General features: G+C 46.6%; 4 protein-coding genes across 13 annotated transcripts; 2 read left to right on the forward strand and 2 right to left on the reverse strand.

Moving 5' to 3' along the window:
• Window positions 1-12: 12 nt before the first annotated feature.
• On the forward strand, window positions 13-2,145 carry tyms (thymidylate synthetase). 2 transcript variants are annotated; one of them, XM_029147270.3, is made up of 7 exons: window positions 13-394; window positions 615-688; window positions 899-1,073; window positions 1,188-1,289; window positions 1,375-1,550; window positions 1,641-1,712; window positions 1,797-2,145. In XM_029147270.3, exons 1-7 carry the CDS (start codon window positions 166-168, stop codon window positions 1,932-1,934), a joined length of 966 nt encoding a protein of 321 aa, XP_029003103.1. In that variant the 5' UTR covers window positions 13-165; the 3' UTR covers window positions 1,935-2,145. The 2 variants fall into 2 exon arrangements, with proteins under 2 accessions (XP_029003103.1, XP_029003102.1); XM_029147269.3 differs by having other exon boundaries at window positions 1,375-1,712.
• Window positions 1,271-5,072, reverse strand: enosf1 (enolase superfamily member 1). 5 transcript variants are annotated; one of them, XM_029147263.3, is made up of 15 exons: window positions 4,912-5,072; window positions 4,669-4,771; window positions 4,269-4,384; window positions 4,100-4,186; window positions 3,988-4,014; window positions 3,821-3,893; window positions 3,706-3,744; window positions 3,475-3,557; window positions 3,276-3,398; window positions 3,070-3,204; window positions 2,950-2,991; window positions 2,743-2,872; window positions 2,569-2,668; window positions 2,412-2,493; window positions 1,271-2,340 (listed from the first exon to the last, which is right to left on the reverse strand). In XM_029147263.3, exons 1-15 carry the CDS (start codon window positions 4,990-4,992, stop codon window positions 2,248-2,250), a joined length of 1,314 nt encoding a protein of 437 aa, XP_029003096.1. In that variant the 5' UTR covers window positions 4,993-5,072; the 3' UTR covers window positions 1,271-2,247. The 5 variants fall into 5 exon arrangements, with proteins under 5 accessions (XP_029003096.1, XP_029003097.1, XP_029003101.1 ...); XM_029147264.3 differs by lacking the exon at window positions 4,669-4,771 and having other exon boundaries at window positions 4,912-5,052; XM_029147268.3 differs by lacking the exons at window positions 3,988-4,014; window positions 4,669-4,771 and having other exon boundaries at window positions 4,073-4,186; window positions 4,912-5,052.
• A 3,215-nt stretch (window positions 5,073-8,287) lies between these two features.
• Window positions 8,288-17,732, reverse strand: LOC114854215 (tyrosine-protein kinase yes-like). Of its 3 annotated transcripts, none has more exons than XM_029148416.3 (12): window positions 17,121-17,732; window positions 12,409-12,715; window positions 11,934-12,033; window positions 11,590-11,688; window positions 11,393-11,496; window positions 11,150-11,299; window positions 10,567-10,722; window positions 10,059-10,238; window positions 9,911-9,987; window positions 9,527-9,680; window positions 9,217-9,348; window positions 8,288-8,725 (listed from the first exon to the last, which is right to left on the reverse strand). In XM_029148416.3, exons 2-12 carry the CDS (start codon window positions 12,704-12,706, stop codon window positions 8,517-8,519), a joined length of 1,659 nt encoding a protein of 552 aa, XP_029004249.1. In that variant the 5' UTR covers window positions 12,707-12,715; window positions 17,121-17,732; the 3' UTR covers window positions 8,288-8,516. The 3 variants fall into 3 exon arrangements, with proteins under 3 accessions (XP_029004249.1, XP_055364078.1, XP_055364077.1); XM_055508103.1 differs by lacking the exon at window positions 17,121-17,732 and adding an exon at window positions 15,567-15,957; XM_055508102.1 differs by lacking the exon at window positions 17,121-17,732 and adding an exon at window positions 14,989-15,504.
• Window positions 17,733-20,566: 2,834 nt separating this feature from the next.
• LOC114854356 (glucagon family neuropeptides-like) lies at window positions 20,567-25,253 on the forward strand. 3 transcript variants are annotated; one of them, XM_029148654.3, is made up of 7 exons: window positions 20,568-20,873; window positions 21,036-21,140; window positions 21,672-21,806; window positions 22,310-22,414; window positions 23,007-23,141; window positions 23,641-23,761; window positions 24,754-25,253. In XM_029148654.3, the coding sequence occupies exons 2-7, from the start codon at window positions 21,043-21,045 to the stop codon at window positions 24,760-24,762; spliced, it is 603 nt and encodes a 200-aa protein (XP_029004487.1). In that variant the 5' UTR covers window positions 20,568-20,873; window positions 21,036-21,042; the 3' UTR covers window positions 24,763-25,253. The 3 variants fall into 3 exon arrangements, with proteins under 3 accessions (XP_029004486.1, XP_029004487.1, XP_029004489.1); XM_029148653.3 differs by lacking the exon at window positions 22,310-22,414 and having other exon boundaries at window positions 20,567-20,873; window positions 23,641-25,253; XM_029148656.3 differs by lacking the exons at window positions 22,310-22,414; window positions 23,641-23,761; window positions 24,754-25,253 and having other exon boundaries at window positions 20,575-20,873; window positions 23,007-23,343.
• Window positions 25,254-25,515: the final 262 nt, after the last annotated feature.

The raw sequence follows: 25,515 nt of genomic DNA on the forward strand, positions 1-25,515 counted from the left end.
CACAGGGCGCGTTATACTTATTCTCGCGAGATCAGTCGTTTTTAACCGTCGCGCTCGTATTGGCTGCTTCTTATTTTTCCGCCCCCTTTTTACTTCCTGTTCAAATTACCCGGGAAAGTTCCAGGCACTGTCAATCTCTGGTTTGGATGCACACCGTTCACAAACATGCCCGCCACTTCAAAAATACACACGGATGACCTGCAAAGAGGAGCCTGCAGTAACCAGGAGGATAGAAGTCAGACTGTCGAGAGGAAAAGCTTCGGGGTTTTCTGTGATGAACGGGGGTATCTGGATCAGATCGAGTACATCCTACAGCACGGCCGCAGGAAGGGAGACCGAACCGGGACCGGAGTCATCTCTGTGTTCGGTGCTCAGGCCAGATACAGTCTGAGAGGTCCGTTTCGTAAAACAATCAAATAACTGAAATAAGCAGCAAATTGTTTTATATGTGAAGCTCAAGTGAAAAAATGTATTGTTGCATAAAACGTGTGTTTTGTATGTCGGCAAATTAGTAGCAGCTAAAGCTGTTAATACAGTGGTGGAGCCTTACTCACTGGCCTCTCACTGGCCTTCAGGCCTTCAGCTTCAGTAATAACTCGTTCCTGTTTGTCTAGATCAGTTTCCATTACTCACAACCAAGAGAGTGTTTTGGAAAGGAATCCTTGAAGAGCTGCTGTGGTTTATCAAGGTGAGAATATAATATTGGTAATATTTGTATGCAACAAAATTAGTAGTAATAAAATGTTTGATACCGCTTTTAAAAATGGAGTTTTTGTTCTTTCACTTCTCTTTATCTTGCCATTGTGCCAATATATCCACGCGGTACAAACAACTTGGGCAGCTTTTGTACGTGCAGATGCACCAAATTGCTACCTGATATTTTTTTTGTGTGTTGCAGGGATCCACAAATGCCAAGGAGCTCTCTGAGAAAGGTGTGAAGATCTGGGAGGCCAATGGCTCGCGAGACTTTCTGGACAAGCTTGGATTCACACAGAGAGAAGAGGGAGACCTGGGGCCTGTGTATGGTTTCCAGTGGAGACACTTTGGTGCAGAGTACACAGACATGCACGCAGGTAGAGCATGTGATGAACGCAGCCAGTTTCTAGCGATATCATGACAACTGGATTTTGCTGTATTAAAGGATCATGAATGTGTCATTCTCCAATTTATGTCTGACTGTTCTTCAGATTACACGGGACAAGGTGTCGACCAGCTGCAACAAATCATTGACACCATCAAAAAGAATCCAGAGGACAGACGGATCATCATGTGCGCTTGGAACCCCAAAGGTGCATCAGCAATTCAACTTTATTCGATCAACTCGGTCAGATTTAACTGCTTGTACGAGAGGCTGATGGTCCTGTGTGGTTGCAGATCTGCCCCTCATGGCTCTGCCTCCCTGCCACGCTCTGTGCCAGTTCTACGTGTGCGATGGTGAGCTGTCCTGTCAGCTGTACCAGCGCTCAGGAGACATGGGTCTGGGGGTGCCCTTTAACATTGCCAGCTATGCACTTCTTACCTACATGATCGCTCACATCACAGGCCTCAAGGTAAAGTCCTTGTCACAAACTCTCCATCGTTGGATCGTGGCTGTGTCCTCCATAAGCTCACATGTGCTGTGTTTGGTTCCACCTTCTCAGCCTGGTGACTTCGTTCACACTCTGGGAGACGCTCACATCTACCTCAACCACATCGAACCCCTCAAAATACAGGTGGGCTAATCAAATATGGGATTTTTTTTTAAATATCCGTCCACTTGAATTTCACATGTATACAAAATGTTTTGCAATTTACAGCTTCAGCGAGAGCTTCGACCCTTTCCCAAGCTGAAGATCCTGAGAAACGTGGAGAGCATCAACGATTTCTGTGCAGAGGACTTTGAAATTTGCGATTACAATCCTCATCCCACCATTAAGATGCAGATGGCCGTGTAACGCTGCTTGTTCCATATCTACAGTGGCCTGTATGCTTCACGCCTGTCCTTTACTGTAGTTCATCCAGATTGTCCACTGAGTTGTGTAATTATAGGTTTTACATAACAAATGGAAACAGTTGTTTTAACCTGATGCCACATTTGTTTTACTGACTTTATTTTAAATGTAATCAATATCTAATTTGTAAATAAAGAATTTAAGTCTGTCTCAATTTGATGTGTACTGAAATGTTGATTCAACAGGAGCCAAGCAGTAAATCGACCACGCTGCTACACTGATTACAGTATTTTAAATGATTCAGTTCAATCTAAGTCTATTTGTGCAAATGCTGCTTCCACACGTCTCCTTCGGGGTACTGGTGTCTCGTCACTGATGACTCCAGCATCTCGCTGGAATAGCCTGGATCCTGACAACAATAATCACAGTTTACTCAGTGTAACGCAGACGTGTTTGGCGTTTGTAAGATGTAGTTTATACCTTAGGGGGCATGTAGTGGGCATCTCTAATCACCACAGGACTTGTGAAGTGCTCGTGAAGGTGGTCAACGTATTCACACATCCTGCAGATATAAGATCTTCTACTGATCGCGGTGCTCTCATTGTGCAAAAAGGAAAAAAAAAGATGTTTTACTTACCGGTTGTGGAGACTTGCAGACACACAGATGTAGTCAAACAGAATCAGATGCTGGACAAGCTCACAGAGACCAACTCCTCCAGCATGCGGGCACACGGGCACTAAGGGAAAGTAAAGTAATAATACTGTTTAATTTTTACGATCAACACCTGAAAAAAGGTGGTAAAACATTCACCCTGGAACTTGTGAGCCATCAGCAGCACAGCCAGGTTTTCGTTAACGCTTCCCAGGCGACAGCTGTCTATCTGGACGAACTGGAGAGCCGAGGCCTGGAGGAACTGCTTAAACATCACCCTGTTGTGACACTGGGGAGAAATCAGTCATCTCTAAACGATCCTTTCACCCGTGTGTGTGTGTACTTGAACCGAGCGCGAGCTCTGACCTGCTCCCCTGTGGCCACTCCAACACCAAGCGGAGCCAGAGCCTGCAACAACAAAGTCCAACGCATCCAACCACAAACAAACAAAGCGATCAAGACGTTTTATTTTTGCTTCTTTCTCACTTTGGAGATTGCAGCGTGTCCGAGGATGTCGTCTGGAGACGTGGGCTCCTCAATCCAAAGAGGTTTGAACTCAGCCAAGCTGGACACCCAGCGTATTGCCTCATCGACGTCCCATCTCTGGTTAGCATCAATCATCTAGGGCACAAACCCTTTAGTATACTGTTATTACAATGAGGGCATACACCAGCAGGAAGGAGCAACCTCACCAAAGTGTTACTGGGTCCAATCATTTGCCTGATGAGACGACACCTGCGTCTGTCGTCGTCTAAATCGGCACCGACTTTCACCTTAAACTTGGTCCAGCCCTCCTTGAGTGCATCTGTGCAGAGCTTTAGAACAACATAACGGTCACAGAGATGAAAACACTAGTCTGACAGAAACACGAGCATTTTATAGCAAAGACACCTGTTGGAGCTGCTGGTCAGAGTAACCGAGCCAAGCACACGAGGTGGTGTACGCAGGGTAACCCTCCTTCATCATCTGCTCCTCTGGCAGGAGAAAAAAAGCAGCGCACAGGCTATAAATGCTTGAGGTGAGCCTTTAATGGAGTAATCACAGAGGGCAGAGGCTAAAAGCTCTGAAAGCCCTTCAGATGAGTCCCAGTCAGTAATTAATGACTCCTCTCAGCGGGCTCACCTCTGTGCTGCTTTCCCTCCCGGGCTTTCACGAGAATGTCTGAAAACAAAAGGAACATCTGCTGCTTTTACTACGGCCTGTGCTGATCCCGTGAGCCACATCACACCAGTCTCACCTAGAGCTTCCTCCTCCGTAAGCGCGTCAGTGATGTATCTGAAGTCGATGCATGCGACCAGCTGCTTTGGATCCTGATCGCACACACACAGACGGTGGTACTGTTCCATTAAGATCACATTATGGCGCAAACACTCAATACATTTCAATGTTGCTGCTTCTTCCTACCATGTCAACAAGCAGCTTCCACAGCGGCTGCAGGGAAATGATACCAGATTATGAGTCATTAGATGCAAAGATGATGGATTTCTACCTAAAATGCTGCAGCCGCCAGCTCGACCTTGCGCTCGGCCCTCGCCCACAGGTCCCACACGGCGTTCAGCACGGCAGCAGTGGCCAGGTGGATCACGCCTTTCTCCGGACCGAGCTGTTGTCAACATCACCATTACACAAACGCCACCGAAGGAGTGAAACTCCAGTGTAGCAAACGCAGTAAACGCAGCTCTCACCCATCTCATCTGACTGTCACTGGTCAGCAGCCGGTAAAAGCCACGGAAGTCACTCACAATCTCCTGCAGGGATCTCCCAGCGAGCAGAGGAGCAAGCGCCTCCACAGCGGACAGCACTGCAGGGCGACAACCCAGAAAACAGGAGAACTTACAAAGAAGCTCTTGTTTTATTATGATGGATTTTTACGGGACTAACGCTCTCTAATAAGATGCAAAACCAAGTTGCGTTTAATAGATATCACCACAAGATGGCGCTACAGGGCTCAACTTTGCCCAACAGCGAGAAAAAGCGACACGAGTAAATATTCTTTGTAGCATTTATATTAGTGGAGTTCATCATGGTGACTTTTTACTGTTGTGTTAATGTTTGTGCTGCAGCGTGAGCCGGTGCCAGTCTCACCGATCTCCGTTCCTTTCCCTAAAGTGAACGTTAAGCCGAAGCCTCTCAACCCGCAGTCCGTGTCGATCACCACATATGCGGCCGAGTAATCGGGGTCCGAGTGCTGCGAGGTGGATGGTTGCGGAGAGAAAAAGGCCAAAACGGAGCACTTTGAGTTTGGACGCTCGTGAACGCAAACGGGCAGCACGACGGGCATATTCACGCTCTACGAGTGGAGCGCCCCCCCGCGCGCGCCTTCCTTACCATCGCATCGGAACCGTGTTGCTCCAAAGACGTCGGGAAGCGCACGTCCCGGACCGTTAGGCTCGTGATTCTGTGCGACATTTTCTCCCTCACACGAGTTCCGGTCGTCTCGTGATCAGAGGCCGAGAACCTGGAGAGGCTGACCACGCCCACCGCAGCCTGTCTTGGGGTCACGCGCAACTGTGGCTTTAACACTAGAACTACTAAGGGACGTACACCTTTACATATACCCCTAACTACTGCTGGGTGATCACTTGTCCGCCACGCTCCAGCTGGCACCCTGCCAAGAGCCGCTTTTGTTACGTAAAGAGGGCCATCACCGACGCACTCTGTGGGGTGGGACGCATGGGCTCGCTGACCCTGCTGCTGCCTGCAAGGCAGAGCAGGGTTCCTACTCAGGTTCCTATGAGTCTATGAGTGACATCCACTGTTACAATGTTTAACCGCTATGTGCTTGGATTTACAACGTGAAAGGACGAGTGTCATTGTTGCGGTCTCACCGAAGGAAGCAATAAAAACATTTTTTCATGTAGACACGGAACTCTTCACAGTTTTGTCAAACGTAATTTCGTTATTCATATACAACAACATGCAAATGCTAAAAATTACTGAAAAGATGACAGTACACCCATCTAGTTTGGGTGAACAGAAAACGCTTGAAAGCGTTTCCGTTTTATATTCCGTTTATTTGGTTATTACTCCTTTCACCTGTACCACATAAAGTCATTGCAGAGCTACAGCCATGTTCCTACAAAGTTAACCAGCTGTTTATTTCGTTATTTCCTCTTTCATGTCCGTCTGGTGAATGAAAGTGGGCGTGGCCATCCACGTCCCAGAGCGGTGACACTGGGGGAAGGGGAACGCGCATCAACACGCAGGACAAAGATCTGCGCTTCTCTGCTGCTACAGCCTCGGCTGCGTTGGGTTGTTAGTGTCCCTTTCACCTCTACCATATGAAATGTGTTCCTACGAAGTTGACCAGCTGCTTTCAGAATCAGAATCGTTTTATTCACCGGGTTTATTTTTATTTACAAAATATAAACAGAAAACGCTTGAAACGTTTCCGTTTTATATTCCATTTATTTAATTATTTTTATTTACAAAAAAATCCCATACGCTTTGCACTGTAACGTCACTAAGAATTAGGAAAAAAAGACAGTACACCCATCTAGTTTTAACAAATGTGCAATAAAAAATTTAAACAGAAAACGCTTGAAAGCGTTTCTGTTTTATATTTCCGTTTATTTCGTTATTTTCCCTTTCACCTGTACCACATAAAGTCATTGCAGAGCTACAGCCATGTTCCCAAGAGGTTCACCAGCCGCTTTCAGCGTGACACACGCATGGACGTTGTTCTGCCCGCTTTCATGTAGACACAAAACTCATCAAAGTAAAAGAGCTCAGAGCAGCATTTGCAATTACATGTATATTAATAACGAAATAAACGGAATGTAAAGTAAAATGCTTTATAGAGTTTGGTGTCTACATGAAACCGGCTGGTCAACTTTGTCAACATGTGGCTCCAGTAAGTGGAGGAATAACGGCCCAAAGCAACAGGCTGAAAGAGGAGGCTGTGGCAGAGGAACACAGGTCTTTGTCCTGTATGTTGATGCGCCCAGCCCCCACAGTCAGCGCTTACCTTTGCTACGGGACTGATAGCCCCGCCCACTTTTATTTATCAGACAGATATGAAAGTGGGGATAACGAAATAAACGGGATGTAATGTAAAACGCTTTCAAGAATTTTGTCTACATCAAAGCGGGCAAATCACATGTGAACGTTTTAATTTTTTTGTAAATAAAAATAATGTTTGCCCTGTTCAAACCTGGGGAATAAAAACGATTCTGATAGCAGCTCAAGATCAACTTAGCAGGAACACATTTCATGTGGTAGAGGTGAAAGGGACACTAACAACCCAACGCAGCGAGGCTGTAGCAGCAGAGAAACGCAGATCTTTGTCCTGCGTGTTGATGCGCGTTCCACCTTCCCCCAGTGTCCCTGCTCTGTTACGTGGTGGCCACGCCCACTTTCATTCAACAGACGGACATGAAAGAGGGAATAACGAAATAAACATCTGGTTAACTTTGTAGGAACATGGTTGTAGCTCTGCAATGACTTTATGTGGTACAGGTGAAAGCAGTAATAACGAAATAAATGGAATATAAAAAACGCTTTCAAGCGTTTTCTGTTTATATTTTTTATTGCACATTTGTTAAAACTTGATGGGTGTACTGTCATCTTTTCTGTAATTTTTGATGACGTTACAGTGCAAACAATATTTGAACTATTTTTTTTTTGTAAATAAACAAAGCTTCGCCACATTTGAGAAGGTTCTGAAACTGTCTTATTGTAATATTGATGATGATATCTTATTGCTTCCTTCGGTGAGACCGCAACAATGACACTCGTCATTTCACGTTGTAAATCCAAGCACATAGCGGTGGAACATTGTAACAGTGGATGTCACTCATAGACTCATAGGAACTGTGCAGCCTTGCAGACAGGAGCAGGGTCAGCGAGCCCACGCAACCCACCACCTAGAGTGCGTCAGTGATGGCCCTCTTTACCTAACAAAGGCAGCTGTTCACAGATGATTCAGGGTCTCAGCTAGCCGAGCAGATCATTTGACCACCTTCTAGTAGGAATGGGTATATTTAGAAAACCCAGTAGTTCTAGTGTTAAAGCGACACCGGAAATGTCTAATTACAACAAAAACGACACAAAACAGGTTAAAATCAGATTTTTAATTGTACAAATTCATAAATGAGTCCCCACCCACACCCTGCTGCCCAAGTAAAGTACGCAGTGTGCATTTAATCATTAATATTACAAAAAAGAGGATTTCATAACATACAAAGCCCTTTTTACAAGCTCACACATCAGTTAATGGAATATAATACTTTTTCAAATGACTCCACACAAGAACAAAATGGAAAGAGGGAACTGCTGTAAAAACTGGTATTGCTGCACAAAAAGCTTGGATCAAATGAGCCCAAGGTTTTTCTCCCTTCCACAGTCACATTGTAGAAGATAAGGACGTGGTTTCGTTCTTTAAGGTCGTCCTCTGTTCGCTGCTGGCAGTCGTCGTCCACGGCGCCGCAGGTTAATGTCTGTATGACCACTTGTGGACAAAATCATGTCGCATCAAGGTATAAAATGCTTATATGATGAAGAAATCCTTAGAAATAAAACTGTAAATACCAAAAAGTAGTAAGACAGTTTCAGTCTCCCTCTAGTCGCTTATTTGACACAGATAAAGAAATGCACTGTAAGTGTAAAATGGAATAAAGTTAATAATGTCCCTCACCTTCACAAGCCAATGTCAATCACCAAAATATATTAGTTTTGCAGTTTTAGTTTACTTATATTATTATAATTATTACTTATAACTTATAACAGTTTGGAGGGAAATGTAGAGAGATGAAAGCCTGCTCTCTAACGTGTGGCCTGATCACAGCTTATGTCACATGTATTGGTTCCGCCCAGTCCATCACTCTGTTCAGTTGTACAAACAATGCAGGATTCACACAGGTCACATCTGTGTAGTACCGAATATAATGAAACAAAACAAGAGAGAGAGCAGGGAGTGGTTGGATCCGTGCAGGCTATAGGTTCTCTCCCGGCTGATACTGCGGCTCCGTGGCGGTGAAGTAGTCCTCCAGGAAGGACTGCAGGTACTCAAACGTGGGCCTCTCGTCCGGCTCCTTCTTCCAGCAGAGCTTCATCATCTCGTGCAGGGACTCGGGGCAGCCCTGGGGGCAGGGCATGCGGTAGCCGCGCTCCACCTGCTCCAGCACCTCCCGGTTCACCATCCCTGAGGAGGAGACGGGTCAGAGGGTGATGACAGGAAACCCGAGAGGCTTTTCATGCTGCACCAGTAAAACCATCATTATTAGGAGATGCAGCTTATAATAATTTAGGGTTCGTGATTTAATTCCATTTTGGTTTTAGTGCTGATTAAACAAATGTGACAAAGTAACGTGAGCGTCATTGTGGTTGTCAGACTTTGCTCCTTTCGGGCCGAGGCTTTATTCAATCTTTTTTCTAATCCTTGGCTAGAATATAAATTAAAACATTTGCCGCATAAGGACTACTCTGTGAATTGTCTCAGCACTTTGCCTAAGCGGAGATGTGAAGTGCAGCTCTGTGAAGGAAGGACGTCTCCACGGGGGGCAGCATCGGTTTGGTGATTCTCCTGATCGGATGGCCTCATTTAACCCCACGTGTGTGTGTGTGTGTGTGTGTGTGTGTGTGTGTGTGTGTGTGTGTGTGTGTGTGTGTGTGTGTGTGTGTGTAGTGTCTCACCTGGGTAGGGCACTCGGCCTTTGGTGACGAGCTCGGTGAGTAAGATGCCGAAGGACCAGACGTCTGACTTGATGGTGAAGCGGCCGTACAGCGCCGCCTCCGGGGCCGTCCATTTAATGGGGAACTTGGCTCCTGATTGTGGTAGAAGAGAGACAAGAAGACGGGGTCTGATTAGCGTTCCAGGCATCCACACACACAAAGAAACGGCTTAATATCTCAATGAGAGAAAACAGCAGCGTCTGAGGGGAGGCGTCTTGTGGCCGAGGCCTCGTCTGTTTCCATCCCGACACCTCGTTGGCCTGCGACCCACCTTGTCTGGCCGTGTACTCGTTGTCCTCTATCAACCTGGCCAGGCCGAAGTCGGCGATCTTGCACGCCAGGTTCTCGCCCACGAGGATGTTGGCGGCGCGCAGGTCCCTGTGGATGTAGTTCATCCTCTCAATGAAAGCCATGCCGTCGGCGATCTAAAGGCAAAGCAGTCCACATAGTGAAAGTCAGCACATCAGACGCCGTGTGAGACATGAAAGGAAGAGTGAAAGGTGCAGAGAACAAAAGCAACGTGTGCCAAATCTGGGAGAGGAAGACGCGCCTACAGTACCTGAGGCTGTCGCCTTCCTTTTGTTAAATCCCAAGCTGAAAATAGAGCTCTAAACTTAACTCTGACACAAATCTGACTCTGCGGGTGTTATCTCACCTTTGCAGCCATGTCCACCAGCAGGACGAGATTCAAGAACTTGCCCTCGCCCTCCTTGATGAAGTCGAGCAGGCTTCCTGCAAAAAGAGGAGTGAGGGTGAGGTTCCACAGGCTGGGGCTTGATGCTCCGTCAGAGCTTGTCTCGTACCTTTGGACATGTACTCCGTGACGATGTAGATGGGCTCCTCGGACACCACGGCGTAGAGGGGCACCAGCTTGTCGTGCCGGAGCTTCTTCATGATCTGGGCCTCTTGTAGGAAGGCCTCGGGCGACATGGTCCCCGTCTTCAGCGTCTTAATAGCCACTTTAGTGGTGCCGTTCCATGTGCCTGCAGAGGCAGAGGCAGAGGCGGGCGTGAGGCGAGCCCACAGGCCGCAGGAGTAATCAGCGTTGTTAATGAGCTGGGAGCCAGACCAAATCATTAATTAGCTGCCGTAATTGCTCCGACATGTGCTGTCATGCATGCGCTCCCTGTGAAAATATTCCTGGGAGCGGATATGAGCTCGCGGATCATGAGGGTGCACGTGCAAACGGTCCGCAGCTGTCCTCAGGACTGAGATAAAGAAGATACAACAAACAAAGGAAGCAGCGGCAGGAAACGGACTAGAATAGACACAATAAATCCGGAGTTTAGCTAGTTTCTAATAGATTCTTACCCATCCAGACCTCTCCAAAGCAGCCTTGGCCCAGTTTGAGCTCCAGTCGCAGGGACTCCCTGGGAATCTCCCATGCGTCTTTGGCGAGGCCCTGGGTCTGAGGCTTGACGGTGGGGCAGACGGCGGTCAGCCGGTGGCACAGGCCGTCGGAGTGCTCTGCAACGAGGCGACACAGGGCTGCAGTAGCGCGGAGGGGCGAGCGAGTACTGTAAGTATGGACGGCCTTGTTTGAGCAGCTGCGATGAAATATGAATGAGATGAAGAGGTTTCTCTACGACCCTCTCCACGGTCAGGCTGAAATTGCTTTAACGTAGGATCACAGAGATTTAACCCGATCTGAGGTTCAGGTTCAGAGAGCTGAAGACCACATCCTACAGTACCTGCGCCGGCCATTGTTATTCCAATTAAAAGCTACTCATCTCCCTCGGCGCCACTTAGCCGGTCTGTTGCAGGCGGCTCAGCCCGGCGGCGAGAGCGACCGAGCTCAATTTTCCAGGATAATTCCTCGAGGCCCGCCATGAATAATAATAATAATAATTATAATAATAAATGAGGACGGCGAAGCCTGAGCCGGATGCTTCACCTGCGTAGTGTTTGACGAGCTTCTGCAAGGCATCGAACTGGACCCGTGTAGTGATGTAGTGCCCGCCGCTGTCCAGCTTGCGGATCTTGTAGTGCTTCACGTTGTCGCCTTTGGCCTCGTCCCAGTCTCGTATGGAGAGCGAATACGCACCTGGGGGGGAGGAGGACAGACAGGGTTTGTGCTACCGACGGCCACGGGCGCCGCCTGTCGCAGCTGTGTGTGGATGCGCAGAGGAGGGACCACCTTTAGTCGTTTCGCTTTCCCGCACCAGGAAGGTGCCGCGATTGTTCCCCGCGTTCAGCAGCAGCCTCTCGGCGTCTTTACGTCCCATTTTACCGAAATACCACCTACGAAGACAATGAATGAGTGACTGAATGAGTGAATGAACCAACATGAGATGGGAGCTTTGACGCCGTCCGCCATTGTGACACCAGTCTTACTCTTCAGCCTGAATGGAGTCGGCTGGGGCCACATAATTGCTGGGGATGTAGCCTTTCTTCCCTGTGTTGATGGAGTGAGCCTCCCACCAGTCGCCTTCTCTGCAGGAGAGAAGACACAAGCGAGCGTGATGCGCAGATTCATCATTTACAGCCCAGTCTCCAAAGAGTAAAGGAAACCGTGCTGCTAAAAGCTCCTGAGCTGATTGAAAACGTGTTAAAGGCTGAATAATGGGACTGAATGAGGTTCATTAATTTGCATTACAATAGTGGGACCTCAGGCAGCGTCGGGAGACAAAGAGGCGTCTGACTGAACGGGTGGAAGGCGTCAGCATCAGCACACTCACGTGTTGTTAATGATCTGGAAGCGATCGCCCTTCTTAAACGTGAGGTCGTCGGACGTCCGGGCCTCGTAGTCGTACAGGGCCACAAAGAAAGTGACGCCACCTGCACAGAGCGGGTCGACAACACGCAGAACATCACGGAGCTGTGGAGGAACAAATGCCTCGCCGTGCGACGCCCGACCCGCCCACTCGCCCTGACAGACGACGTGCACACGCCCACCGCAGACAACAGCGCCGTGGACGCTAATCCCGTTAGCTCCCACAGAAAGCGGGCGCCGTGGCAGCGGCACCTTCGCCCGTCTGATAGAAGATAATCCAAAAAGGATTACAGCCGAAATCCCACCTAAACAGGAGGTTTCAGTGTCTTTGCTCTCGGGGTCGTGGTAAGCTGCTCAGATGTGTTTAGAGCGATAGCCAGATAACATGCGGACGCACTGCGGCCTGTTTTGTGTGTCGGCGTCCACCGATGACAGCATACCTGAGACGGCCCCGGAAAAGGAGTTGGACACAGGGCCGCAGAAGGAGGCCGACATCCCGCCGAAGGGCGTCATGGCGGCCGAGGAGCCGCCGAAAGGAGCCACGTGCAGCGCGTGGTTGAAGTTGGCTGCGCCGGCACCGGATGAGTGGACCTGGTTCTGCTGCGGCTGGGTGGGCTCGGGCCCGTAGTGGCCGGCGTGCGGCGCGGCGGCGCCAGCGCTGGGGTCCGACGGCAGGGAGCCGTCCCGCTGACACTTGGCCATCGGGCCCTTGTCCTCTTTGCTCTTGATGCAGCCCATGGCGTCGGCCTGCAGACACACACAGAGCTGCAATGTAACGTCTGCGGACGGATAAACGCCGCGGCCGAATAATCACTCGCCTTTTGATGCGTGAGGGTCAAGGGATTAAGAACTGTGGGCGCTGGAACATTATGTTATGAAATGAAAATTTAATAACCCTGCAATGTGAATCATTTCACTGTTATTGCGTCTGCTGAGACTGTAAGCCATGTGGCAACTGGGACATACAGTATAAAGTGCACGGGAGGAGGATAAATAAGCTCCTTTGGCCTGAATCGCTGTGATGCATTTTGTTGTTATCCCAACGCTTGTGCAAAGAGAATACAACAGCTTTTCCACAGCTGTGATTCAAACCAGAGGCTCTTCTTGAGGCTAAATCAACAAAAAGGAGCAAAGAAATAAAACTCAACTCAATTGGTGCAAAAAAATAAAAAATAAAATAAAAACAAGAAGCAAGAGAAGCAAAGTGACGAGAGAGAAGCAGGGTAGAAAAACAGCTGCAGTGACATAAAGACCTGCAAAACATCCACAAACTAAATATCCAGCAAATCTGCATGTACAGTATAAGAACAAATGGGAGTCCTTGATGGTTTCTGTTTCAGGCCCCTGTTGCCTCGTAGCCACGTTAGGGAGATTAAAGGCAGTCTTTTGTGAGGTAAAGCAGCAGAAAGATCGGAGAGGTTTCATTCGCCAGGAACAAGAGCAGCTCGAGGAGTTGGACTCAATATTGGTTAATTGGCGCCGAGGCATTACAGGAGAGTACGACAATAGAGGGCTGACATGAAATCAAGGCTTTTATTCTGAAAAGAAAGCGAGCGGATCAAACCTGGCGCTACCGAGCGGCACAGCTGCCGACGGGGAGTTACAGCCGATCACGTGGAGAGAAGAGACGTGTAATAGAGCTTTCACTGATTTGTGGAGCCTTGATATTCAGAGGTGCGGGGGGGTAAGGAAAGGAGGGGGGTAATCGAGGGTTCATCGAGTTCGCACGCGGAAATCGACAACAGTCGGCTCAGATAATGCACACAACTGGTTCAAATGCAGGCTACGAGCACCAGCCCTTCGTCACAAAACCTTCTTCAAAAGCATTTTAATAAACGCTGCTTTATAGGTGGCTGCCAAATAAAAGTTCCCCTGATCTCAGATCTGCAGCCAAGGCGCTGAGAATGTTGGCGCAGAAAAGTGACTTTTAGCTTGAAAGCCAGCATTGCCTTTAACATAGAGACGAGCGGGGGAAGACGTCAGTCGGCAGCTCTCCAGGGAGACGCAGATATTTTCCCCCTTCTGAAAACGAGCGTCAGCCGTTTCTAAAACACGACATCCCTCCAACTCCTGGAGCCCTTTGCATGGTGCGTCTGATCACGTGGACGGACAAATAGAAAAGCACATGCCCAGCTGGGAGGGGAGCAAAAAGGCGCCACCATCCTGAGCTATAGGAGGATTATGAGGATGGTGGATTTACCTTAAGAGGATAATAACAGAAACCAGATAGTGGACTGACCATCGGGGCCTGGAGCTGCAGCGCTGCTGACCTTTGACCCCTAACCCAACCTGCACGTGACCTACCACGTTAGTCCCACTGCACAAACAGCAGTAACAATCCCGACTTCGCTATAGTGGGTCAAAATATCACATCCAGGTCTAATACAACCAACCAGACGCATGAAACCACAAACCGGCTCTGCTGAGCTGCTATTTATAGCAACGGCCCATCCACTGCCCCCAGGAAGACAACATGACCTCAGCATCGCATGCGAACGCCACATTACTCCCAGTCACAGCAGCTCAGCGCAAAAAGACACAATGAACAGTGAAGGTGAAAAGTTCAAGACGAGGAAGTTCCCGTGTCATCGCACACAAACGGACGTAGTGTTTATGCAGAAGCTGCTTCCTCCCTCTCACTGCAGCGATGTGGTGCTTTTGGATGGAACTTGACTTTTCATGAAGCTTTAATCAAAGCATTATGTTCTGGCACAGACGGCCTGAAAAAACTCACTGGAGGCAAATATTTTTTTGCTTTCTTCCGCCGACTTGACTGTGAAAGATGTTTATGCTCTGCACCGGTTTGTGTGAGGCTCAGCCCGAGCTGAGGAGCGAAAATAAGAACACGCCATACGGACAAAAGACGTTCTGGCTTTACAGGAGCAAATAGTATCAACGTTTTATAGAAGTATTCCAATCCATCTGTTTTCAAACGCAGCAAAGCAGAAAACCGCTGAATAGATAACAGCAAACACATAATGCATCCAACAAGGTCAGAGCTGCTACAGCAGAAAACCTACTTGAAATCATTGCTCCAAGAAGAAAGTTGAAAACGATTCCACCGAAACAGACATCACTGGTCCGTATCATTTCAAATGTGCTTTAAATAATTGACCATAGCCCAAAGTAAAGAACAAAACCTATTTGCTGACTTGTGAACAGACTCCAGATGTTCCCCAGAGAAACCCAACCCTCCACCAGCACCGAGGCTTCTGCCGACTGGTCTGAACATGCAGCGTGTGGCTTCATGGCTACTTCAGGAACGTCCTCTCTGGCTTCACAGGCCTCAGTGCTTCTGCTTCACCTATTTACCGACCCACACGCCCTGATTCCAGCCAGCACTAAACAACACGAGAGATTTACCAGAAATTCATTAAAAGACTTTTAAGCCCAATGAGGTTCCCTGGTAGAACAAAGGTTATAATTACCAAATACTTAAAAATCCAAACATGTCAATGTCAAATATGTTGTGCCAATCCATCTAATAACTCATAGACACTTCAGTCTGCTGCAGAAAGGCTGAGCGACCAACCAGCTGCCGTCCCCAGAGCCACGTGACCTAAATGTCCCCGACTTACTGTAAGCTTCTCATACAAACCAGCAAATCTTAAATGTATTTTGGTCTTCTCAGCATCGCACTGGATCTGGCGCCCCCCGCCCCCCCCTGTGGCTCGAATGACCTAGAGTCCAAGGAAGCTGACGCCTGGCTGGGAGTCTGACAGCTGAGCTGACGGGGGAGCGCGGCGGCGAGGCTCCTCCATCCATCAAGCCGGCGGCCGGAGTCCACCCGGGCCCAGCGGCGGCTCCCTGCGGCGCCGCTGGCCTTCAGACGCGCAACAGATGGTGCCTGCCACCGCTCACCGCATTCCCCCGACGCCCCGCTCTTAAAACTAGGTCTGGGCGAATGTCACGTGACAGAACGAATGGAAAGCGTCACATCGCGAATCCCAACATATGGTTCCTCCGAAGCGCTTGTGGAGCTGCGCTGCCGGGAAAACGGCAAGGAAAGGGCAAGAAGAGACTTGTGGAAGGAGTTCGACTTGAGAAATCCACAGCCTGAGGCTCCTTCCTGGAAAGAGGCAGTGCCTGAAAACCTAAACCTGCTTCTGGACGCGTTCCTGTCGCTGCCAGACATCACACGCTTCACTAGAATAACAAGTCCTGTGGGAATACCTGAGCGCTGGCACTGGAACGTGAGCGGGAGCTATTTTGGGGAATCGTCAGAGCATCGCTGTGTAGGACTCTCATCTAACAAGAGCAGCAGGGTCCATTCATCACTGATGAGTGATGGACGTCCACTCACACTTGGGAACCTCCCAATGAAACCACCTACTGGAGTAGATGCGTGGATGAGTAGATGGGAGTGTCGCTGCCTTGCCCAAAAAAGTACATTTGTAAATATAAATGTAATGTCTCTGTAGTATCTTCACCATTCAACATGGAAGCTGCACTTCCTGATGCCCCAGATTTTGACTTCGTCACCTGTATTTTGACGTAACAGGAATTAGCCCTGACACTGGTTGGGTCCATTCTCGGCAACACATTGTCCCACATATGTAGGTTGGAAATGACTCGACTTCAGGATACAAGGCAGCAGTCAGGTTTCGGGATGATAGTGAATGAGTTTTCCTGCAGGCGGGTGGAGGTGAAGCGCCCAGTGGACGCAGACAAATAAATCAGCAGCTCTGATTCAGCTCTTCAACGTGGAAGCATCACCAAGTGGGTCCGGACGAGCTCCTCCTCCACAGCCCGACACTGACCTCACTGTAACCTGAATCAGCATGAGTCAAAGACGTGGTCAGAAGTATGAAATGATGAGGTGGCACCTGGGTCACATGGAAACAGGTCATAGCTAAGAAATTACAGCCTTATTTGTAGTTAAACAGCTTGAAATTTTACAATTATATGAACAATAATATTCCACTGGGACTGAGCACATGTCGCGTAGTCGCTGATTACGATTAAAAATGTCGACGTGTTTTTTGCTTTTGCTGTGTGAACTAAACCCGTGCGGGTTTATGATTCTTTCACACCGAGGCGGCTTCGCTCCTTTGTTGATGACAGGTCGGACGGACGAGCAGCTGCTGCGTTCCGGCCCATCCTCATCCGACACAGCAGCGCTGACAAAGACCCGTGTAATCCGTGCGCTCACCTTCACAAATGCGCGTCCGTCTCGCCGTCTGTTCCCTCTTTGCTTCCCCTTCGAACCGATCCTGGACGGGGGGAAATCCCAGTTATTCCAGCCGGGATCGCGCCGCTTTCATCCTTACTCCATCCATCCAGGAGAGAAATTGTGGTCCGATTTTGGTGCTGAAGTTAAATCAACGCAGCGCAACTGTCACAATCCTTCAGGACGGGGACGCGCACGAGGGCAGAGTCATCGTCACCAGAGCGCACGGGTCACAGGGGATGGATCCAGCCGCGGCATGGTCCGGATCAACAAAGTCCGATCCTGAAGTGTCCCAGCTCCTTCCAGCCCCTACTTCCTACTACTAAACTTACATCAACCCCCACACAACAACATGGCCGACCCTGCCTACGGGACTGGAGCCACACAGCTGGAGACGGAGACGCGGCTCCGTCCTACACAGCTGATCCCAGAGCGGCAGAGGGACGCTCACTGGAGCAGAACGGGTCGAACAAAGAGCGCATAGCGAGCAGATGATAATAACGTGAAGGCAAGAGAGGAGAGGACCGGCGACTTGACTGTGGCGGTGACAACAAAAAGCGACCAGACCGCCTCAGACACGCGAATGTGGGTCTGTGCCGCCCCCTGCCGGCTTGAAATGACGGTGCAGCTGCAGGGCAAGCGTTTCATCAGGATGTTAAAAATATTAGTAGATGAGGGAAAGAATAGATAAAACTTGTATCCAAACTGTGAAGTAACTGTATTTTATAGATATGTTTTATAACTGCTTATTTTATGTGTATATTTCATTATGAATGATTGAATAATGTGTGAATTCATAATAAAATGTTCATTGTGTCTCCCATTGATTAATAAATAAATGATTAATTATGAAATTATTTGTTAACTCTTTGTGCCCTATTTATTATTTATTCACACAAATTCATTAAAATCCCAGCTTTATTGCTGCAGTTGCACTACACCCATGTACACGGTCATGTTTCCATCACTTCAGTAAACTGACTAACAATAATTTCCTCCACATGAGCCACAGTCCTAGCCTTTTTCCAAAATTCCCTTCCGTTTGAGGATTTATACTTTCAGGTCATGCTTTGTGTCTTCAAACAGGAGCAGAGTGAGCGTGTAAACAGATTTATGTCCCAACAACACGAGCAATATGAGCGCACGCACACACAGCTGTCTTCTGTCAACACTGAGCAGAATTGAAACGCTTGACCCGTGAGACTGTGACTTCAATAAAACCCTTTAAACTTCAATCGTCAGCACCAGTGGATGCTATAAAAAGGCGACTGTGCTAAGATTAGCCTGACTCATATGTTCCCGTCTCGTCTTGTTTGCTGTGATAACGCTCGGCCAAGCAGGTTTCCAAGTGAAATATATTAAAGCGTGTGGACTGAAGGAAGGTCCTGTTTGCCTGTTCTCATCTGAACAAGCAGAGGCATAATTCTTTTCACTATCTGTGGTGAATATTCAGGAGCCAGACAGAAAACTTCCCGTATGTGGACTTTCTGTTAATGTTCATCAGATAGTTTACCAGTTTCAGGTGACACAGGAAATAAAACCAGGGTGGATGATTTTTTATTATCTTTGTGATTAGATTCTGAGGATCAAAGCTGAATGACTAATTTTCATTTTAGTGTGATTACTCAGTCGTGATTGTTTCATGTTAAACATAATTAGAACACTGTTTAAACAAAGCCCTGTGTTTAGAACACGGGATGATGATGATTTCCCAAATAGCAATTGCAAATTATATTTAACACTTTTTATTTTACGTATTAAGGTGTTTGATTGCTTTTCTCTTATTGTAAATGTTTCTTTCTCAGACATTTGACTGCGTCTTTTATATCTTTCTCTGCAAGAGACGTGATGCACTACACTGCACTTGCCTCTCGCGTCCACCTGGGTGCGGTGCTCTCTCAGAAGAACACTAAGCCACACATATTTTCTCAGCATCTTTAATATTCTGTGTAAAGTGTTTTTTTTTTTGCTAAGCAAACCGTCACATGACGTCAGAGCCATAAAAGGGAATGAAGTGCTCTGAATGAAATGCAACACATCATCCTAAAACTAGATCACCTAAAACACTGATAAGTAAAAAAAAAACTGTTAAATATCACATACAAAATATATAGTATAGTATAGTATAGTATAGTACAGTACAGTACAGTACAGTACAGTACAGTACAGTACAGTACAGTACAGTACAGTACAGTACAGCACGGTACAGTATAGTACAGTACAGTATAGTATTGTATTAGTGGTTTCATTTAACCAGTTTGAAGTAATGTGTTTGAGGTTAAGTAATACAACAGGGCTGATTTTTACATCTTGACCCCTTCACTTTATCTTGTGACCCTTTTAGGTGATGTCTTGACTAAACGATCCAGCTCATAGAGTTTATAAAGACTAAATCATCTTGACGCAGTGAAATGTCACAAATAGTTATGTTGATATTAACATTGCACTCATATGAAGATATGTTGAAAATAGTAAACATTTTTCAGCAGACTGTATACTTTTACTTTTCACCAGAATAGAAGCTAGAATAAAGGAATACATTTAACTACTTTTTGAACATTGCTGTACATTAATGCAAGAGTAAAGAGTATTTTCCTTCAAATTAGTCATTGACAGATTGAATAGTACATGTTATGCAGCACCTCAACTGCTGAACCATGGATGTCCTTCAACCAGGTGACGCAGGTTTGAAGTCTGATGACTGCCTGTGACTGAGCCTGGCTTCCAGATAGTTGGGTGTTAAAGAGAAAGGCATCAGCTCTGTAATTAAAAATAGAACAATTCTATTAAGATAATCTGTCTGAAAGAAGAGTCATTGATACTTTAGTTTAAGGAAATATTTTATAGAGGACTGTTGATCACTTAATACTGGGCAGCTTCACAAGACAACTAATTATTAACTTCAATGCATTTATTGCATTATCATAGAGCACTGTAAGGATTGTATTGGTGTTTTATCCAGATGAATTGATTCACACACTGATCAGTATCTGGTTCTAGTTCTGTCCTTGATAGGGATGAACAGGAGAAAAACAGAATAAAAACGCAAACAGAGACTAATGAATGAAGTCAGCTGCTTCAGAATGATCTATTTCGAGTCTCAGAGGAACTTTAGTGGGAGCTGTCAGTCATTCTTCAGCACCGGACAGCGCCGCTGCGCATTTCAGAACCGGACAGCTCCTGACATCTCTCCAGTCTTCAAAGGACACGTGATTCTATTTATGGCGTGACGTCAAATGTTGACATTAATTCACAATTTAATTAATGATAATGTTTGAATTCTAGATTCATCCTTTTTTATGACTTGGCTCGGGGTCTTTCATTGACGCGGAAGAAGGATGCACTCCAGTGGTACGGGGCGGCGATGACGCAGCCGCCCACCTCCCCGCTCTGCCCCCTCTCTGCTACGTGACAAGTGAAAAAGGCATGTCTTACGGATTCATGAATAAAAAACCAAGTGGAGTTAAGTTCGCAGAGCCCAGGAAAGTTTCCTGCAGACAAATGTTTGGCGCTCTTCCCATGACCGAGTACACGTAGCAAACCCCAAGAGCTGAGCTGCGGGCGCACAGAGGCGGCACATTCGGAGCGAGCTCAAGGAGACTGAAGAGGAGCTCCACTGAAGGGAAGAGAGGAAGAGGAGCGGCAGGGAGAGCGCGAGAGAGACGGAGATAGAGATCCCACCGCACTCTCCTGGTTAAGGTCTTTAGTGAATCGCGCACGGGCACCTCGCCACTGGTAAGACGGAACACTTTTCGGTAGTTTTACGCAGCGTAAAATTGAGAGCTTTTCAACAAAAGTCCGATGTGATGTGATGCAAAAGTTATTTTTCACACCAGGGCTTGAAATCATTGTTTTTTGCACTTGATAAAACTCGATGCCGTCTTTTTTCTATTGCAGCAGGACAATGTCTAATAAAGCGACTTTAGCCTTAGTCATCTATGGAATCATAATGCACTACAGCGTCAACTCCTCACCTGTGGGACTTAGCTTTCCCAGCGTTAGGTACGTACTCCTTACTTCAACCTCACTTCTCACGGGTTCATTTAGCTTTTGTTGGGGAATTTCCGGGGCAATTGTGTTAAAGGGGTGACGCTCCGCGGCGGCAGCAGGGCATCGGCTCTGGCCGGACAGCATCGTCTCACAGACAATCCATAAGGCTGCTCTCAGAATTAATTACAGCGAAACATTCACCAGGGAGCAGCGGTAATGTAATTTTGGCTACTGGTGCAGTGAAGTGCAGTGTCTCGCTGTCCTGCAAGCATCAGTTGACCAATTTACGACCTTGGATAATTAATAGGAAACGTTCAGGGAATTTTTGGGGAATAGAAATGTTAATTACAAGTAACAAAAGAAAATAAATTAAGGGTCTAATGGGCTCTCGAAACACGCTGATCTGATGTCAAACGCCTGGTTTAATTGCTTTCATCCTGAATATGTAAATCCTATTTAAATCGCACCCTCAGTTCCCTGTCACACGTGTGCGCACTGGATCCACTGGAAGTGTGAAAAGGCGTGACTGTTTTTCTCCCTCAGACTTGAAAGTGAGGTTTATGATGAGGATGGAAACTCTTTACCGTCCCTGGATTACGACAGAGACCAACTGGATGTGAGAAGCCCCCCGTCTGTCGCTGACGACGTCTACACGCTGTACTACCCACCAGAGAAAAGGTGAGTATCAGCTCCGCTGCAGCCCAGACTGCCCTTTCCCCAGACCTCTGTGTCGAACACCCCATTGCTTTAGTCCTATTTATGTCCATATATGTTGTGCGTTTTGTTTGAATCAGTGTAATTGTATTGTCGAAATTTGTTGTCGAGAGTTTATTTTAATAAGTTGAAAAAAATGTGTATCTTTTTTTTTAAATCGACAATTTGAATTTTCCAAATTGCAAGAAAAGCTTTAAAAAACCTAACGTGGGGAATTGACATTGACACGAAGATAAATACATTGTCCTAGACTTTTATTGAAAAGGAGATTAATTGTGCTAAAACCTGCAGCTGTAACATTCATTATTATATCATTCTGCCAAATAATGTACGCCTTTAGACCGTTCTCAGAAGAACGACTAAGGCCCCATCAGGTCTTAGTAGATGTTTGTTGCGGAGCTGCTTGACGTTGTTGCCTTTGCGCTGGGCGTGTGGTGATTTTACTGTGTGGCTATCTATCACCCCAGAACGGAAAGGCATGCAGACGGCATGTTTAATAAAGCCTACAGGAAAGCGCTGGGTCAGTTATCAGCAAGGAAATATCTGCATTCTCTGATGGCAAAGCGCGTAGGGTAAGAACTTCCTTTTGGTTGTCACCTCCTCTTTTACTGTTTCGTGTCCTGTGAACGTTTTTACTTTTGTACGATTGGTCCTTGAAATGCACACAATTCACGCTGTTATACGTGCTGTATATGTCTGTGGTCCCATCGTGTCCCAGCATGCTGCTGTTTAATAGTAATACACAGCAAACGGGCACTTGATTGATTCGGGCAGCGGCATTTTCTGCCGCGTGGTTCTAAGACGCCGAGAGAAGAATTAAGACGCTCGGGCTGAAACTCGTTTCCTTATGAATAAGTTATAGGACTGAGTCCCCGCGGTTCGCGATGCAAGGGAGGGATCCAATTACTCCAGCCCGAGAAGCAGCTCTTTCAGATTTTACTGCCTGAGACAAAACATCCTGGGATGGACTGAAAGTTAAACAAAGCCACCGCTCCGAAATAAAGAACTGACGAAAAAATGATAATTTCACAAATGTGGTCTTAGGTCTGAGATGCTGCAACAAAGACCCTCAGTTCTCATCCGACACCACAGGCTGTACATGCAGAGGTCAGTGTGATGGTAGTGAATCCTCTCTCTCTCTCTCTCTCTCTCTCTCTCACGCAGTGCGGGCAACACGTTGGACGACAGCTCGGAGCCCCTGTCCAAGCGACACTCAGACGGGATATTCACAGACAGCTACAGCCGCTACAGAAAGCAAATGGCAGTCAAGAAATACCTGGCAGCGGTCCTTGGGAAAAGGTATAGACAGAGAATTAGAAACAAAGGACGCCGACTGGCATATTTGTAGCATCCTCCCCTCCCCAGAGAAAAGAAAGAAAAAAGCGTGTGCAGCCCCAAACCAAGTCATTTTGAGATTTGAACAATCAGTGGATCGCTTTTGTGTTCTTAAACATGTATTTATGTATGAAGTAAGCCATTAAAATGAATATTTTGATAATAATATTGTTTTTATTTTGTACTTAAAGCACTTGAGGACGCACATATCTACTTTGTGGACCAATTTTTTGTTCGTTATATAAAAATAACCCCTATTTATGTATCCATTGATTTATTTTTTTAGACCTATTTACTGAGGGGAGCTAATTGTTGGCATGATGAAATGATCAGCCCTGTCTTTTAAACATTTAGTCAAGAGATATGATTGTGAGGAAAATAAATAGTTTAAAAGACAATAATGTATTGAATGCTGCTTTTTGAACAGTGACATTAAGAGTTTAGTTGTCTTTATTCACAACAGCCTTGAAGACATAAGTTTACCCCAAATCCTACAAGACATAGACTTTGATGCCCTCCCGGACGGGGATGAGTTTGAGGCTTTTTTGGGAGAATGGCTGAAACAGTTCTCTCCCGAGCTTCCGGTGAGTTTTGGGCTCCTTCCTGAGGCCATGCCTTCGCAGGGACGCCTCCCGTCCCTCCCTCTGTTCCCCTTCTCATCTTTAACTCTTGTGATCTTGCACCAAACACTCAAACGCCAAATCTTCCTCCACCTCATTCGTGCTCCTGTCTCTCGAGAGCCTCACAGATTCCGTTGATTGATACTAAAAGGTACAAAATCGACTTGCATCCTGTTCTCGGAAGCAATGGGTGAATTTCATAATGGCAGAAAGTCATTTTGTTAGACCAAATGTGAACACTGTTGGGTTCCAATGGCTTAAAATATAAAGTCAAGATGTTTGAACAAAAAAAAAAAGGAATCGCAGTTCTGCAAATGAGAACCAGAAAACGTCTGAGGCATTTCCTTCTACAGTGTTCACAGAATGAGCTTTCACCTTTGACCTGTGTCACGTGCCGACTTTGTGTTTCTATCAACTGGTTTCTGTGTGTGGAGCCTTGTTATCCTGCTGAGGGTTCCCATGTCTCTCCGCCCATTTGAGCATCTCCCACATTCAGATATAAAAACACACATAGGCACCACCAATAAAAGAGGGGTACATTCTGACATCCCACATGTAGCGTGATTTGCTTTCCGACTGCTGCAAACCCCCGCCAGCCATCTCTGGATGTTGTTTTGTGTTGTGTTCTCCTCACTGCTTTCTCTACAACCTTATCCTGCTTTGATGAATTTGTACTCTTTTAACAAGAGCAAGTAGCGATGATGAAGTTGTCATTCTCTTCCTATAAACGTTAACTTAATTGGCATAATGAAGTTTAAAGAGGCTTTGATGGAGAACAAATAAAGGAAACAACATGGACAACACTAGAAACAACAATATGTTGCCATCTGCACGTTCAGACCAGTTTAAAGGAAGCTGTAGTGATGCATCAGGTGACATTCTGCAGAAAACCTGATCAAGTCCTTCGATTTGTGTTTACTGTATCAACCTTTGTTTAATTTTGCATTCTCCTCTAGGCTTTGTGACGCAGGGAGCAGTTTGCGGCTGTGGTGCCTTGCATCGACTTTAAAATTGCCATGAATCACAGATGGCTATTTAGTGGCCCTACAATGCTGCACATCATCAGCTTACATTTCACCCTTTTGTTGTTGTTGTTGTGGTTGCTGTTGTTGTTGTGTTGCACAGACATCTGGTAGGATCTTTAGTGCCATCCAGCTTGGACGTCAAGCGTTCCTGCTTGCGCCGCTTTCTTTTGCACTTTGTTTGCAGAGCATTTGATGTAGAGTTTTGTGAAAAGGATCAGTTTCGCCACTTCATGAAACTGAAACCCTATGTGTGATAATGAAAGCGCCAATAGCCTTACTAAAATCATAGATCAAGATATATATATGATATATATATATATATTTACTGTATAGAAGTGAATATACTTCACATGACGATCTGCAAGGGTTAAGTTAATAAATGTTTAAAAAAAAGTGTTGTAAGATTTGTATGAATAAATTTTTGTAAACAAGAAAAAGTTGGTCTAATCTTTGAAGCCGCCTTAAGTTATGACACATTTCAATGAAAACTCCAATTATGACGTTTATTCAGAGGAGACAGGATGTTACATAAGAAACGCGGAAACAGGACGACAAAAATGCTGAAAGCCCGACAGAAAGATGGAACACAGCCAAATAACCACACACCAACGCGGCCAACGTTCAAATCAGGTCACGAAGGTGCAAACCGGCACAAAGCGGCGCCCGAGCCGGTAAAGAGGAGGCCCGCAGCTC

Source organism: Betta splendens, chromosome 4 (genome assembly GCF_900634795.4).
Source record: "Betta splendens chromosome 4, fBetSpl5.4, whole genome shotgun sequence".
In the NCBI taxonomy this organism is placed as follows: Eukaryota; Metazoa; Chordata; class Actinopteri; order Anabantiformes; family Osphronemidae; genus Betta; species Betta splendens.